Source organism: Populus nigra, chromosome 10 (assembly GCF_951802175.1).
Source record: "Populus nigra chromosome 10, ddPopNigr1.1, whole genome shotgun sequence".
NCBI classification, from domain to species: domain Eukaryota; kingdom Viridiplantae; phylum Streptophyta; class Magnoliopsida; order Malpighiales; family Salicaceae; genus Populus; species Populus nigra.
The window spans coordinates 13,793,265-13,806,220 of NC_084861.1; the positions used below are offsets into that span (position 1 = coordinate 13,793,265).

The 12,956-nt window shown below is 37.9% G+C and overlaps 1 protein-coding gene, 1 long non-coding RNA gene and 1 other non-coding gene across 3 annotated transcripts; 2 read left to right on the top strand and 1 right to left on the bottom strand.

The window, feature by feature from the left end:
* Positions 1–1,498: 1,498 nt before the first annotated feature.
* On the bottom strand, positions 1,499–1,694 carry LOC133706113 (U2 spliceosomal RNA). The gene has a single exon (XR_009844457.1). It is a non-coding gene; the product is annotated as a U2 spliceosomal RNA (small nuclear RNA).
* Positions 1,695–8,568: 6,874 nt separating this feature from the next.
* Positions 8,569–9,115, top strand: LOC133704686 (uncharacterized). The gene is made up of 3 exons (XR_009844110.1): positions 8,569–8,640; positions 8,738–8,876; positions 8,961–9,115. It is a non-coding gene; the product is annotated as an uncharacterized LOC133704686 (long non-coding RNA).
* A 2,574-nt stretch (positions 9,116–11,689) lies between these two features.
* On the top strand, positions 11,690–12,607 carry LOC133704051 (uncharacterized). The gene has a single exon (XM_062128785.1). The coding sequence runs from the start codon at positions 11,813–11,815 to the stop codon at positions 12,410–12,412; it is 600 nt and encodes a 199-aa protein (XP_061984769.1). The 5' UTR covers positions 11,690–11,812; the 3' UTR covers positions 12,413–12,607.
* Positions 12,608–12,956: the final 349 nt, after the last annotated feature.

Genomic DNA, 12,956 nt, shown 5'->3' on the forward strand with positions numbered 1-12,956 from the left:
TACAAGTTGAGCTTTTAATAAATCTTCCGTAGTGTTATCAGTGTTTGTCAAAAGTAAAAAATTAACCTATAAAAATGGATAGAGAAGGCAATTTAATATGTTGATGAATTTCAATGTAATATAATTATTACTTGATTCCAAGTCTTGATATGGTTAAAATAAGTTTCCAATATGGTATTGTATAATTCAAGAGTGATTTAAGTAGCTTATTTTATGTCTTTCGGTATCATATAAATTAAAATATTTCTCCAACTAAAATAAATATTATATTACAATAATTTTAAATCGCTTTTATTTATAAGATTTTGTTTGTTCATATAAAATATATTAATAACATGAATACATAAGTTGTGATGTGAATAAAAAACTTATTTAGAACTCTGTTGACTTTTAACTTAATAATCTAGGCATTGTGAATTAAAGAGTTCATTTTTATTATATGTGAGGAATATTAAAGATATGGGTATGGGTAAAAACTTTGTTACATGGGCTACATAGTCAAGGTCTCCTTTAATAATTCACTAAACTTTAATAGAATTTTTATTTCATTTTAATTGGACGATGAGTGGATAGAAAAAAAACATACGGGCATGAGAAATTTTATGAACCATCGCCAGTACATTTCATGCCTTGACAGATTTTTTTTTTCAATGTTAACAATTATTATAAAAATTAAAAATATAATAAAATAGACTATTTATTTTCAAAATTTCTTGTTTTCAAATACGAGGATGTGTAACGCATACGATCCTAGTTGCGGTCTACAAAGAACACTCAATTAAAAGATATTGAAAGGCACATCTATTCGTTGTCATAACAGAGATCAGACAAATTTTATTGGCCGCTTCAATTTCTATTTATACGTGCGGCTCTCAATATTACCTCTTGTTTCCCCGATGTGGGACTGAGCACCTCTTAATTGCATTGCTTTTTCCTCCATTGCCGCTTTGTTCATGACTCGTGATTTGCTGCTATTTTCTCGTTCCTACGATTATATACTTGTATCGAAAGAGCATGTGATTAGCTTGGAGATACAATCTAACCTCGTGCATTTGCCTTGATAGCTTTTGCTTTGAAGGCAAAATTATGGGAAGTCCTAACTTTGAATGGTCAAACGATATAAAAAAAAAATCACACATGTAACTCTGACAAACCTTTAGGATCCTTTGATATTCGCGCTAAATAAGGTAGGTATAACTTGATCAAAATATCCATGTTTGTTAGAAATTCAATTCATCCATTAACTGGTCGAAGTTATCTTGCAGTAGTTCTAGCAGGGACGAAAGTCGACTTGCAAACAATCGGTGTATCTTTATTATTTAGAGCTGAACAATGTCTTCGGCGACCGAAGCCTTTAATTTTCTTTTGAAAAGTCAAGTCACTCATCTCACGGTTCGAGATGACGGAGAATTTTCCCCATTTCAGCGTCTCAACAGCAACCATTGATTTAACAGATAACGACAAAGCTAAATATAAAATAAAAATTCGACATATTATTGGAGGGCGCGCCAGGCCCTTGCAGAAGTGCAACGCATGGGCGACGCTTGAGAATCCCAGTAGCAAGCTACTGTAGTGGACCCTCCCCTTTAAAAAATTAATTTAATATCGTGTGGACCTATGGCCCACGTATCAGATATTAAACTGATAAGAACAGATACTACACTTGATCTTAGCCAAAAGGCCGAGAAAGGTATGATTTGAACGTCCGCTTCGATTTCTTTTTATAGGCACAGCTCTCAGCAGTATCTTATGTTTTGTCGATATGGGATCACCTACCAACCTTTCTTTCATTTCTTCCTTCTCTGCTCCTTTGGAGTCCTCCTGTATTAAAAACATATTTTTTTATATCAGAAAATAATATAATTACATTGGAGATGTTAATCTGGCTTTTAGTATTCACTTTGATAGCTTGTTCTTAAGGAAGAGAAATTAATTAAAAATCTTGGAAGTTGTAAACTTCTTATAGATGGGTCTCACAAGTTATAAAATCCATGCTAAGTGTCATAGGTCACTACCAGAAAATCGGAGAAAAGCAACGGAATTACCGACGGAATTTTTCCGTCGGTAATGATTACCGACGGAAATAATTTCGTCTCAAAATCTGTCGGTGTATACCGACGGATTTATTCCGTCGGTAATGCCGTCGGTATCTACCGACGGAACAATTCCGTCGGTATATACCGACGGTTTCGCCAACGGGGTATACAGTTCGTCTGGAAATATGCAACAGCGTGGTGACGTCATGTGATTTTACCGACGAAAAGTACCGAGGGATTCAAACTGAGATAGCCGTACAGTGACGTGGCGCTGTCACCGACGGCATCACCGACAGAATCACAGACGGCAGGAGGCCGTTGGTGATTCCGTCGGAAAAAACCATTATATGCACCGACACTCTCTTCCTCTGTTTCTCCTTCTTCTTCTTTCCCATCCCACCTCTCCCCTCCCAAACTGCAGCCAAACACCCATCCCAAACTCTCCACTATTCTCAACACGAGCACTCAAGTTTCTTATATCTTGTACGTGGTCACAATATCCGTTTCTTGTAGATTTTATCATTTTTTTGTAAGTAAATCTATCCTTTTTAGTTTTAATATTTAATTGTGAATTTTATTGTTTTAGTATATGTATTTTGTTAATGTTTGTACTTGTTTAATTGTTATTTGTCAAAGAAACTTGTAGTATGAATGTATAATTTTATAGTTGTTAAATTGTTTGTATGAACGTTGATAGTTGATAATGAATATTTAACATAAGTGTTGTTTTAGTTTGTTGGATAATGTCGGGGAAAACCAATATTTTTGTTATGTTTTATAGAGGTTCAATAGAAGTCATGGATGATCGTTCATGGATGTATCGGGACTCACCCCAAGGATTGCGGAGGATGGATTATTGTAACGGTGTCCAGGGTTTTATTAATTTCGCAACATCTATTCCGAGGAATTTTACTGATGGCGGTATTAGGTGTCCATGCAGGAAGTGTAAAAATTTAAAGTTTCTGCATCAAGATGTTGTAACGATGCATCTTCTAACCAAAGGGTTCATGGAAGATTACCTGTGTTGGTATGCTCACGGAGAATTATTTGTTCCTGATGAGAGCATGGAAGAACAGGTGGTTGGGTCAACTTCTAGTGCTAGCAACATGCATGAAGTTGGAAATGAGAACAGTAATCCTTACAGGAATATGGTTATGGATGCAATGAGAATGAGTGAAGGTAATGTCAGGGAATGTCCAATCGTAGAAGAAGAACCTAATGCAGATGCAGCAAGGTTTTTTGATCTGTTGAGAGATTCTGACGAACCATTATGGGATGGCTACAGGAACCACAGTAAATTATCAGCCGTAGCACAGGTGTTCACCATCAAGTCAGATCACGGGTTGAGTGAGGCCGGTTATGACAAGATTATTGAATGGGCAAGAAGCATTTTACCTGAAGGGAACAGGCTGAAAGAGAACTTCTATGCTGCCAAGTCCATGATGAAGCCCCTCGGTTTAGGATACCAGAAAATTGATATATGCCCTAACTTCTGCATGTTATACTACCTTGAAAATGCTGAGATGACCGAGTGCATGACATGCGGGCATTCCCGTTACAAACCCAGAACTGGTAGAGGGAAGACTCTCGTGGCATATAAAAAACTTAGATATTTCCCAATCACACCTAGACTGCAGAGGTTATTCATGTCACCAAGGACTGCTGAGCACATGACATGGCACCAATCACACCATGCGGTTGATGGAGTGATGGTTCATCCTTCTGACAGTGAAGCCTGGAAACACTTTAACAGTATGCATCCTCCCTTTTCAGCTGAATCAAGGAACGTGCGTCTTGGGTTGTGTACAGACGGATTCAACCCATTCGGGTCATTTGCTGCTCCTTATTCTTGTTGGCCGGTCATACTGACGGTTTATAACTTGCCACCGGGGATGTGTATGAGGCCGGAGTTCATGTTTTTATCTATGGTCATACCAGGTCCGAGCAGTCCGGGGCGGAATATAGATGTTTGTCTTCGTCCGTTGATTGATGAGTTGACGCAGTTGTGGTCCCCTGGAGCTTTGACTTATGACATCTCGAGGAAACAAAATTTAGTTATGAGAGCGGCTTTGATGTGGACTATCAATGATTTCCCAGCTTATGGAATGGTTTCTGGTTGGAGCACGCATGGAAAGCTAGCATGTCCATATTGTATGGAGAACAACAAGGCATTCACGCTAACAAACAGGGGTAAAGCTTCTTTTTTTGACTGTCACCGTCGTTTCTTGCCACATAACCACAGGTACAGAAAGAACAGAAAGGATTTCTTTGTTGGTAGAGTTGAAAATGATGTTGCACCCCCGCATCTTGCCAGTGAAGAATTGTTTGATGTTGTGTCAGAGTACGGTGAAATTGTGTTTGGTCTCCAATCAGGTAAGCAGAAGTTTCCTGGTTTTGGTTTGACCCATAATTGGGTGAGGCGAAGTATATTTTGGGAGCTTCCTTATTGGAAGACCAATCTTCTCCGCCATAACCTTGACGTCATGCACATTGAAAAGAACGTGTTTGAGAACATTTTCAACACTGTCATGGATGTGAAGGGGAAGACAAAGGACAACATCAAGGCTAGATTGGATGTAGCGCTGTTCTGTAACCGTAAAAATATGGAGTTGGTTTATGATGGGTCACGGGTCGCAAAACCAAGAGCAAGCTTCGTGCTAGAGAAAAACACACAACTACTAGTCTACAAATGACTTAAGAGTCTGCGTTTCCCCGATGGACATGCCTCGAACATATCAAGGCTGGTTAATACGGAGGAATGCAGATTATATGAAATGAAGAGTCATGACTGCCATGTGTTTATGCAAACACTCATCCCATTAGCTTTTCATGATTTGTTGCCAAAGGGGATATGGGATGCACTAACGGAGATTAGTCATTTCTTCAGAGACATATGCTCCAGCAAGTTGAATGTTGATCACATTGAAAGGCTTGAAAAGAATATCGTCGAGACAATATGCAAACTTGAGATGATATTCCCTCCATCATTTTTTGACTCAATGGAGCATCTACCCGTACATTTACCGTTTGAGGTAAAAGTTGGAGGACCGGTCCAGTACAGATGGATGTATCCATTCGAGAGGTTAGATATTACAGTTGTTATGACATTTATAATTAAATGTTTTTATTTTTATTTTAATGTTTTTAATTGATAATTTTTTATTAATATATATATATACATATATATGCAGGTACTTGTTCAATCTTAAAAAAAAGGTTAAGAACAAGGCGCATGTTGAGGCGTCAATATGTGAGGCGTATATTGTTGAGGAGATCTCAACATTTATCTCATACTATTTCGAACCTCATTTGAGAACGAGGATAAACCGTGTTCCACGACATGATGATGGTGGTGAAGTGCATTCAAGTGGGAACTTGTCAATATTCTCCAATCCTGGACGACCCACACCTAAAAATGCCGTGAGGGGAAGATATTTGTCTGAAATAGAGTTCAGACAAGCACACAATTATGTCCTATTTAACTGTGATGAGCTTAGACCTTTTATTAAGTAAGTGGATGTTCGACTTAAACTTTGTCAAGAGTGTACTATTTATGTTTTGTGATACCATACACTCATATACTTTGGAACAACCTTGCAGGCAACATCGATGATACTTACTGTCCAATAACTCACAGCTGACCGAATCCCAGATCTTTCAATTACAAGATGAACAATTTGCCACATGGTTTAGAACACATGTAAGTCCTATCACAAACTCATTATCTCTTGCAATGTAATTAATTGTAGTCAATGTTATATAATATCCGTTTATTGATTATTGTTGTATTTAATTTACAAGCTAGGTTTATCAAATGGGAGGTAGTGCTGCTGTTTCACTGTCTTTACTATGTCTGGGCCCTGAAAGAAAAGTCAAGTGCTATAATGGATATGTCTTTCATACTGAAGAATACGGGCATGGAAGAAAGACATACAACAGCGGTGTTTGTATTAAGGGATCGACTTCTAGTGAGTTTGAAGTTGACTACTACGGTAGATTGGAAGAGGTCATCGAACTGCAATATAATAGCGAGCAAAATAGAGTGTTTTTATTCAAATGCTATTGGTATGACACAACTGACAGAGGAATCAGAGTAGATCCTCACTATGGTCTCGTTGAAATCAATTCAAAAGCTAGACACCGCAACGTAAACGACGTCTTTGTTTTCGCAAAGCAATTCCAACAAGTTTATTACACATACACCCCTTCCTTTAGAAAGGACCGATCAAGAGTTGATTGGTTATCCGTTTTAAAAACAAAACCCAAGGGTCGTGTCGAGGTTGTTCAGGATGAGAACGAAGACACAAGTGTGATAGATGAAGTCTTTCAAGCTAGTGAGTTGGTTGAACCATACCGAGTTGCTCCGTCGATTGACTTAGAAGAAAATTCGAATTTTCGTGTTTTCAACGATAGTCTTGTTGATGTTGACGCAGAGGAGTTGAATGTTGTTCTGAGCTCTACTAGTGGAAAAAAGAATGTTGTTGAAGAAGATGATAACGAAATTGAAGAGTGCGATGAAGCTGATGATAACAATTCAATAGAGGACGAAGATGAAAATTCCGACTAACTAAACATGTTATAAAGCCTTATTTTTATAATGTAATAATTTGAAACATGAAATATTTATTCTTCTTTAAGGGTCAGCCTTTGTTATTGTGTTGTGTGTGTTGTAAGATTGCAATTCAAGATTTTTTGAGAGGGTTACATTAAAAAAATAAGAAAAATTTACCTTTTCACCGACGGATTTACCGACGGCATATAAACCGTCGGTATTTCACAGAGAGTTGCAAAACAAATTACAGGATTTTGCCACATTCACCGACGGATTTACCGACGGCATATAAACCGTCGGTATTTCACAGAGAGTTGCAAAAAAATTACGGGATTTTGCCACATTCACCGACGGATTTACCGACGGAATATAAACCGTCGGTATTTCACAGAGAGTTGCAAAAAAATTACGGGATTTTGCCACATTCACCGACGGATTGCCGACGGCTTTCTGACGGCATTTCCGACGTCCACTACTGACGGAATCACCGACGGCTTGTCCCATGTCTGACACGTGTCCGTCTGCACTATTACCGACGGACTTTCCGACGTCCATTACCGACGGCATTACCGACGGATCGAAAAGTTTGGCGGGATTTCCAAACTTTTTGGTGCGAATTTCAATTAATTTCCGACGGAATTACCGACGGAAATTAATTGCACCGACAGCAATTAATTTCCGTCGGAAATTCCGTCGGAAATATTGCTTTATATACCGCCCATCCCCCCACTTTGTTCATTTTCTCCTCTTCTCCTCTTCTCCCTTTCTCTTCTCCTCTTCTCCCTTTCTCTTCTCCCTTTCTCTTCTTCTCTCATTTATATTTAGCTTTTAGAAGGATTTTATTGTTTTGGTGGTAGTTTTAAAAGGTATGTATTTTTTTTCTTTATCTTTTTATTTTTTTTATTTTAAATATGATTATTTTTTTTGGTGTTCTTTGTTTTGTATATTGTTTGTAGATAAAATCTTAAATTCAACACATTATTAAGGTAAGCATTTTTTATTCCCAAATTTATTTTGAATTGATATAATGTTTTTTAGTTTTGTGTATTGTTTGTTTTGTGTTTATGTTGTGTGTTGTGTAGTGTTTTTTAGTTTTTTAATTTGATTTATTAATTTTAGTTTTTTAGTTTTGATATTATTGTTTGTATTGCTATAATTGTTATTGTTGAATTTTATGTTAAAAATGTTAATTTATAAATATAATTGTTATTGTTGATTTATTTTAAAAATGTTAATTTATATATATATAGAATTGCATTTAATTAGTTTATCATATTATTGTTTGTATTGCTATAATTGTTATTGTTGAATTTATGTTAAAAATGTTAATTTATAAATATAATTGTTATTGTTGATTTATTTTAAAAATGTTAATTTATATATATAGAATTGCATTTAATTAGTTTATCATATTATTGTTTGTATTGCTATAATTGTTATTGTTGAATTTATGTTAAAAATGTTAATTTATAAATATAATTGTTATTGTTGATTTATTTTAAAAATGTTAATTTATATATATAGAATTGCATTTAATTAGTTTATCTTAATTTAGGATATTTGTATGACTTAAATCTAATGTTAGTACCAATTTAACAATGAATGTTCATAGTTGTAATTCTATATGATGTTATTGAATAAAATGTTGTGTTGATGATGATGAGTTGGGTTAAGATCCAGGATGATTGGATCGGGATGTGAAATAAAATTGGAAGTGTAATATGATTTTGTCGACAACTTGGGACCCTCCAGTACAGGGGAGACTCTGTCGAAATTTTTTTTAAATAATTGAAGTTAATTATGTAATTATTCGTATACATTTGTGTAGATGCGTAGAATGAAATCTACAACACGTCGTCAGAAGACGGTTGCAGCTAGTTCTTCTAGCAGCGAGGAGGACGTATCCTTAGGTGCTGATCACAGCGAGGAATCTATGCCAACTTGTGATGCTGCCTCTTCTAGCGCAGTTTCACAGCGCAGAAGCGGTGTGCCTTCACAGCGGGGTCAATTCACCCGCAAGTACCAGGCACAATGGAAGGATGACCTCTCAATGTAAGTTTGTTTAGGTTTTAGTTTTTTTTTTTATATACTTATAGCATAATTTATGAACAACTAATTAATATTAATTACTACTTTTATTTAATTTCAGGTTCACAAACATTGAGGCTGCAAGGACTATAACATTGGCGTTTAAATCGTCGATGGAGATTCCATTGTTTCAATGGAGCCAGGTTTCCAAACATCCTGAGTGGAAACCTAATATCGATGCATGGTTTAAGCGATTTCAGGTCGGTGTTAATTTTTAATAAATAATTTTTATAATTTTATATCTTGTACTATTTTTATTTTATATGAATTATTTATATACACAGAACAAATTTGAGTGGGATAGGGCGGACAACAATGTTGTGAGGAGGGTATGGGAGAATCACGCGGCAACTAGGTAACATCGAAAATAATATTTATTTTTGTTTTATAATTTTATGTTTTAAATTCTAATTTGTTACTATGGAAGTAGGTTGCGTGATTTTTGGTATGACACCCAAAAAAAATCAAAAAGACATGCGAGGGATAACGGTCTTGAAGGATGGAATGAGGTGGCGGTTTGGCAGGAATTCAAACCGCCATTCATCTCGGGGGAAATATGGACGGCATATATTGAGCACGTGACCTCAGAGCGGTTCTCACGGCACTCACAGTTTGGCGCCGACAACCGGAACCGGCAAATTTATGGTTCGGTGACCACGCACACTGGCGGATCCGTCCCATTCAGCGCACATGCAAAGCGGATGGTAAGATTAATTTTAATGAAATATATCATTAATTAATTTGTCGTTCCTTATAATATATTTAACTTTCAACCTATTTTTTCCTTACAGGCTGCGTCTCTTGGACGTGAACCGAGTCCAATGGAGCTGTTTCTAGAGACGCATGTGCGGAGTCAAGACCGCCAAAAGGGGGTGCAGCAGTTCGTGGACAACCGTGCTCAGCACTTCGTGGTATGTTCGTTCATTCATTTTATTTTGTAAGTTATTATTTTCTTGAATTGCATCTTGAATTGCATTTGATGATTTTTTTACCGATGGAATTTTCAGGACACCTATAATAGCCGGTTGAGGGAGAGATATGAGGACAATCCGTTGACCCATCCAGATTTCGATCTAGATTTGTGGATGGAGGCGGGATCGTCTGGTGGACTCGATAAAAATAGGGTCTACGGGCTCTCCAACACTACGGCTGACAACTTGCGGTCGACTCGTAGTGTCTCAACTGTTGGAAGCTCTCCATCAGTATCGAACACCCAGTCTGAGGAGTTCATTGCGTTGAAACAACAATATCAACAACTCTCGACGAATTATGATGAGCTCCGTCAAATAGTCATGGAGATGAGATCAAAGATGGGTGACAATACTTGTGCAGCTTCTTTTTGGCCGTATGGTCCCGGGAACAACCAGCCTCCTCCTCCTCCTCCGCCTCCTCCTCCAGCTCCGCCGCTATTCTAGTTTAATTTTGCTTTTTAAACACATTAAATTTGTAATGAATATTATTTAACATTACTTTTACATTATTAATGTTTAATGCATAAATCTATTTGTTTATTAAGGTTTTTTACAATTAATAATTTTTTTATATATATATTTTAAATACCTACCGACGGATACTATCCGTCGGTATTTAACAGAGAGTTGGCGAACAATTACCATCCATGCCATCATTACCGACGGGATTAAATCCGTCGGTGATTAAATTCTGACGGCATTACCAACGGATAATATCCGTCGGTATTACACAGAGAGTTGCACAAAAATTACCAGCCATGCCATATTTACCGACGGACTTTCCGTCGGTAATGCCGTCGGTAATTACCCTTGACATTACCGACGGATTGATTCCGTCGGTAATGTTCCCGCGGGAAACTTTTTTTTGGGCGCGCACGTATCCGTCTGTAACCCGTCGGCGTTTCCGTCGGTGGGTGGTTTTTTTTATTTACGACAGAATTAGCGACGGAAATGGGATTTACCGACGACTATTTTACCGACGGACGTGTTCCGTCGGTGAGGCCGTCGGTATTATTTTCACCAACGGACTTCATTGCTGTCACCGACGGAATGAGTCCGTCGGTAACACTGGATAATGTTGTAGTGGGTTGTGTATATGTTTTGAATCCTTTAATGACTAACTCATGAAGGAGAGGTTCATGAAACTCAAATCAGTTGAAGTAATGATGATAACATCTTAAGAGTGATTGGCAAAGTTTCACTTAAATCGATCTTCTTTGCTGCCATTGTTTTTTGTTTAACATCTCTATAGCATGCGGCTATATGTAGGCAGTAGTGTCATTGCAAATAACTTCCAACAAGAGGCTGGAGGTGGTTGGTGTGGCTCTATAATTTCAGTTATTAGAACCCTATTGTTTCCCGGTTAGTGTCAAATCTGATGCATATATTTTGTCAACACAACAATTGGATCAGATGCAGCCCTGCGTCTAGGATTCTTACGATTTGTTGAGTTGGGAGGTTGCCGGCCCATGATCATCGCAGATAGGTCCCTTCTGCTTCAGAGTTCGAAATGCCTGCTGTGCTAAAAGTTTCGGTGAGGTAGTCAGTGAGACTGCAGGAGTGTTGCTGATTGGATTGCAATAAAGGTAATTAGAAGTAATATAGTGCCTTAAAGGATGACTGTTTGTATATGATTTCTCAATTGAATAAAAGGATACAGCTCAAAAAAGTATGCTGTCAACAACAAATTTCCGTCACAAGTTCTAGGATGGCTCAATTACCAACAACTGCTTGGCACTTGGGTTACTTCATTGTACATCCACTCTCCTTGTTCACATGTTATAATAGTTCAGGATTGGTGCTAAATCTACGACAATCCTCACGCCACAGGAATCTCTCAGCTCTCCAACCCTGACATTGATGCAGGTATAGAAGAAGACTCTACAAATGTGTAGGCTCAATCCTCCTTGCAAATGGTACGAAGACCAATACCTATTGCATCAAACATCTTAGTAAGTCCATTTAAATACATTTGTGAGAGTAGGAAGACCATGACATAACCACGAGAAAGAATTTCATGACGACAACACTACCCATAAGCAAACACGCAACTCTCACTACGCCATTCACCAACGAACAACTCCCGCCACAGAAAAGAAAACGACAGGCTTATCCAAACAAAACAACACAAGCTAAGAGATAACACTTCCACCATAAATTCATCAATGGCTGCGCTACCATCCTCTCCTTCTCTGCAACTCTCAACAACAACCATATCAGCAACCCATTTCCCTTATCCACGTGCCGCGTTCCCAATCAAACCTCACGCGCCCAAACAATCCTCCATCACCCGCGCCACCACAGATGACAACAAAGGAGACACTACCCAAGAGCCCGAGTCGAAACCCGGATCCGCATCCGACGACCAATTTGAGAGCCGCCTGTCCCAGGTCCGACTCCGATACAGAAGCGGGACCGGCAAGAAAGCGGAGCTCCGGAAAGCAAAGAAAGGGAAATCTGGGTCCGGGTCAGGATCGGGAATGTACCTGCCTCCAGTTCCTTTAAAGAAATCGGTTTCTGATGGGTTAAAAGTGGAATTCGGGTTTAGCCCGTACAGTGAAAGGGTAAACGGGCGGATCGCAATTCTTGGGCTATCAGCTTTGTTATTAGTAGAGCTTGCAACGGGTAAAAGTGTAATTAATTATCACACTCCAGCAATTGTGGTGGTTCAGATTTATTTTGTAGCTGCGGTGACTGCTTTGTATGTTAAGTACGAGAAAGAGAAGGTTAGCATCTGGCCTGAGTCTGCTCCTAGTGAGGAATGAATGAGTAAATTGTTAGCAAAGAGAAATGATGTTTTAACACCTTTTCTTTTCTGTAATATTAGTTTGTTTTGAAGCCATGTTTAGGTTACGCCAGTTTTTAATTTCATTGTTTATTCGTGTATGAGGCAGATGAATTATGATTTTTTTTTTAAAAAAAAAATGACTTGATGGAAATAAATTTTAGACATTTTCATCTGAGAAAAATTACTTGGCGTGTTCTATTCTTTGAATGTGTTTCATTTGGAATGCTAGACGTTCTGGATGGAAAATGTAGGACCTATACGTTTCTGGAATGCATTCCCTCTGTTTACGGATTCATCGGATGAAAACAGGAATTAAAAAAAAAAAAAACTATGCATACTGGCAAGATCGGGAGAAATGCTGCAAAAATTACCCAGCATTTGACATATTTTAAGGCCTTCAGGTTATTAATAATAATAGAGACGGGTTTCTTAGGTGCTTCTGCGTCCATCGTTTTATTCCCAGTGATATTCCTAATAACGTAGATTTAGCTCAGAACCCAAGTTTCAATCACACACCATCA

Bases quoted from the DNA above. Each gene is read 5' to 3' on its own strand.
- LOC133704051 (XM_062128785.1), top strand. From the start codon at position 11,813: ATGGCTGCGCTACCATCCTCTCCTTCTCTGCAACTCTCAACAACAACC.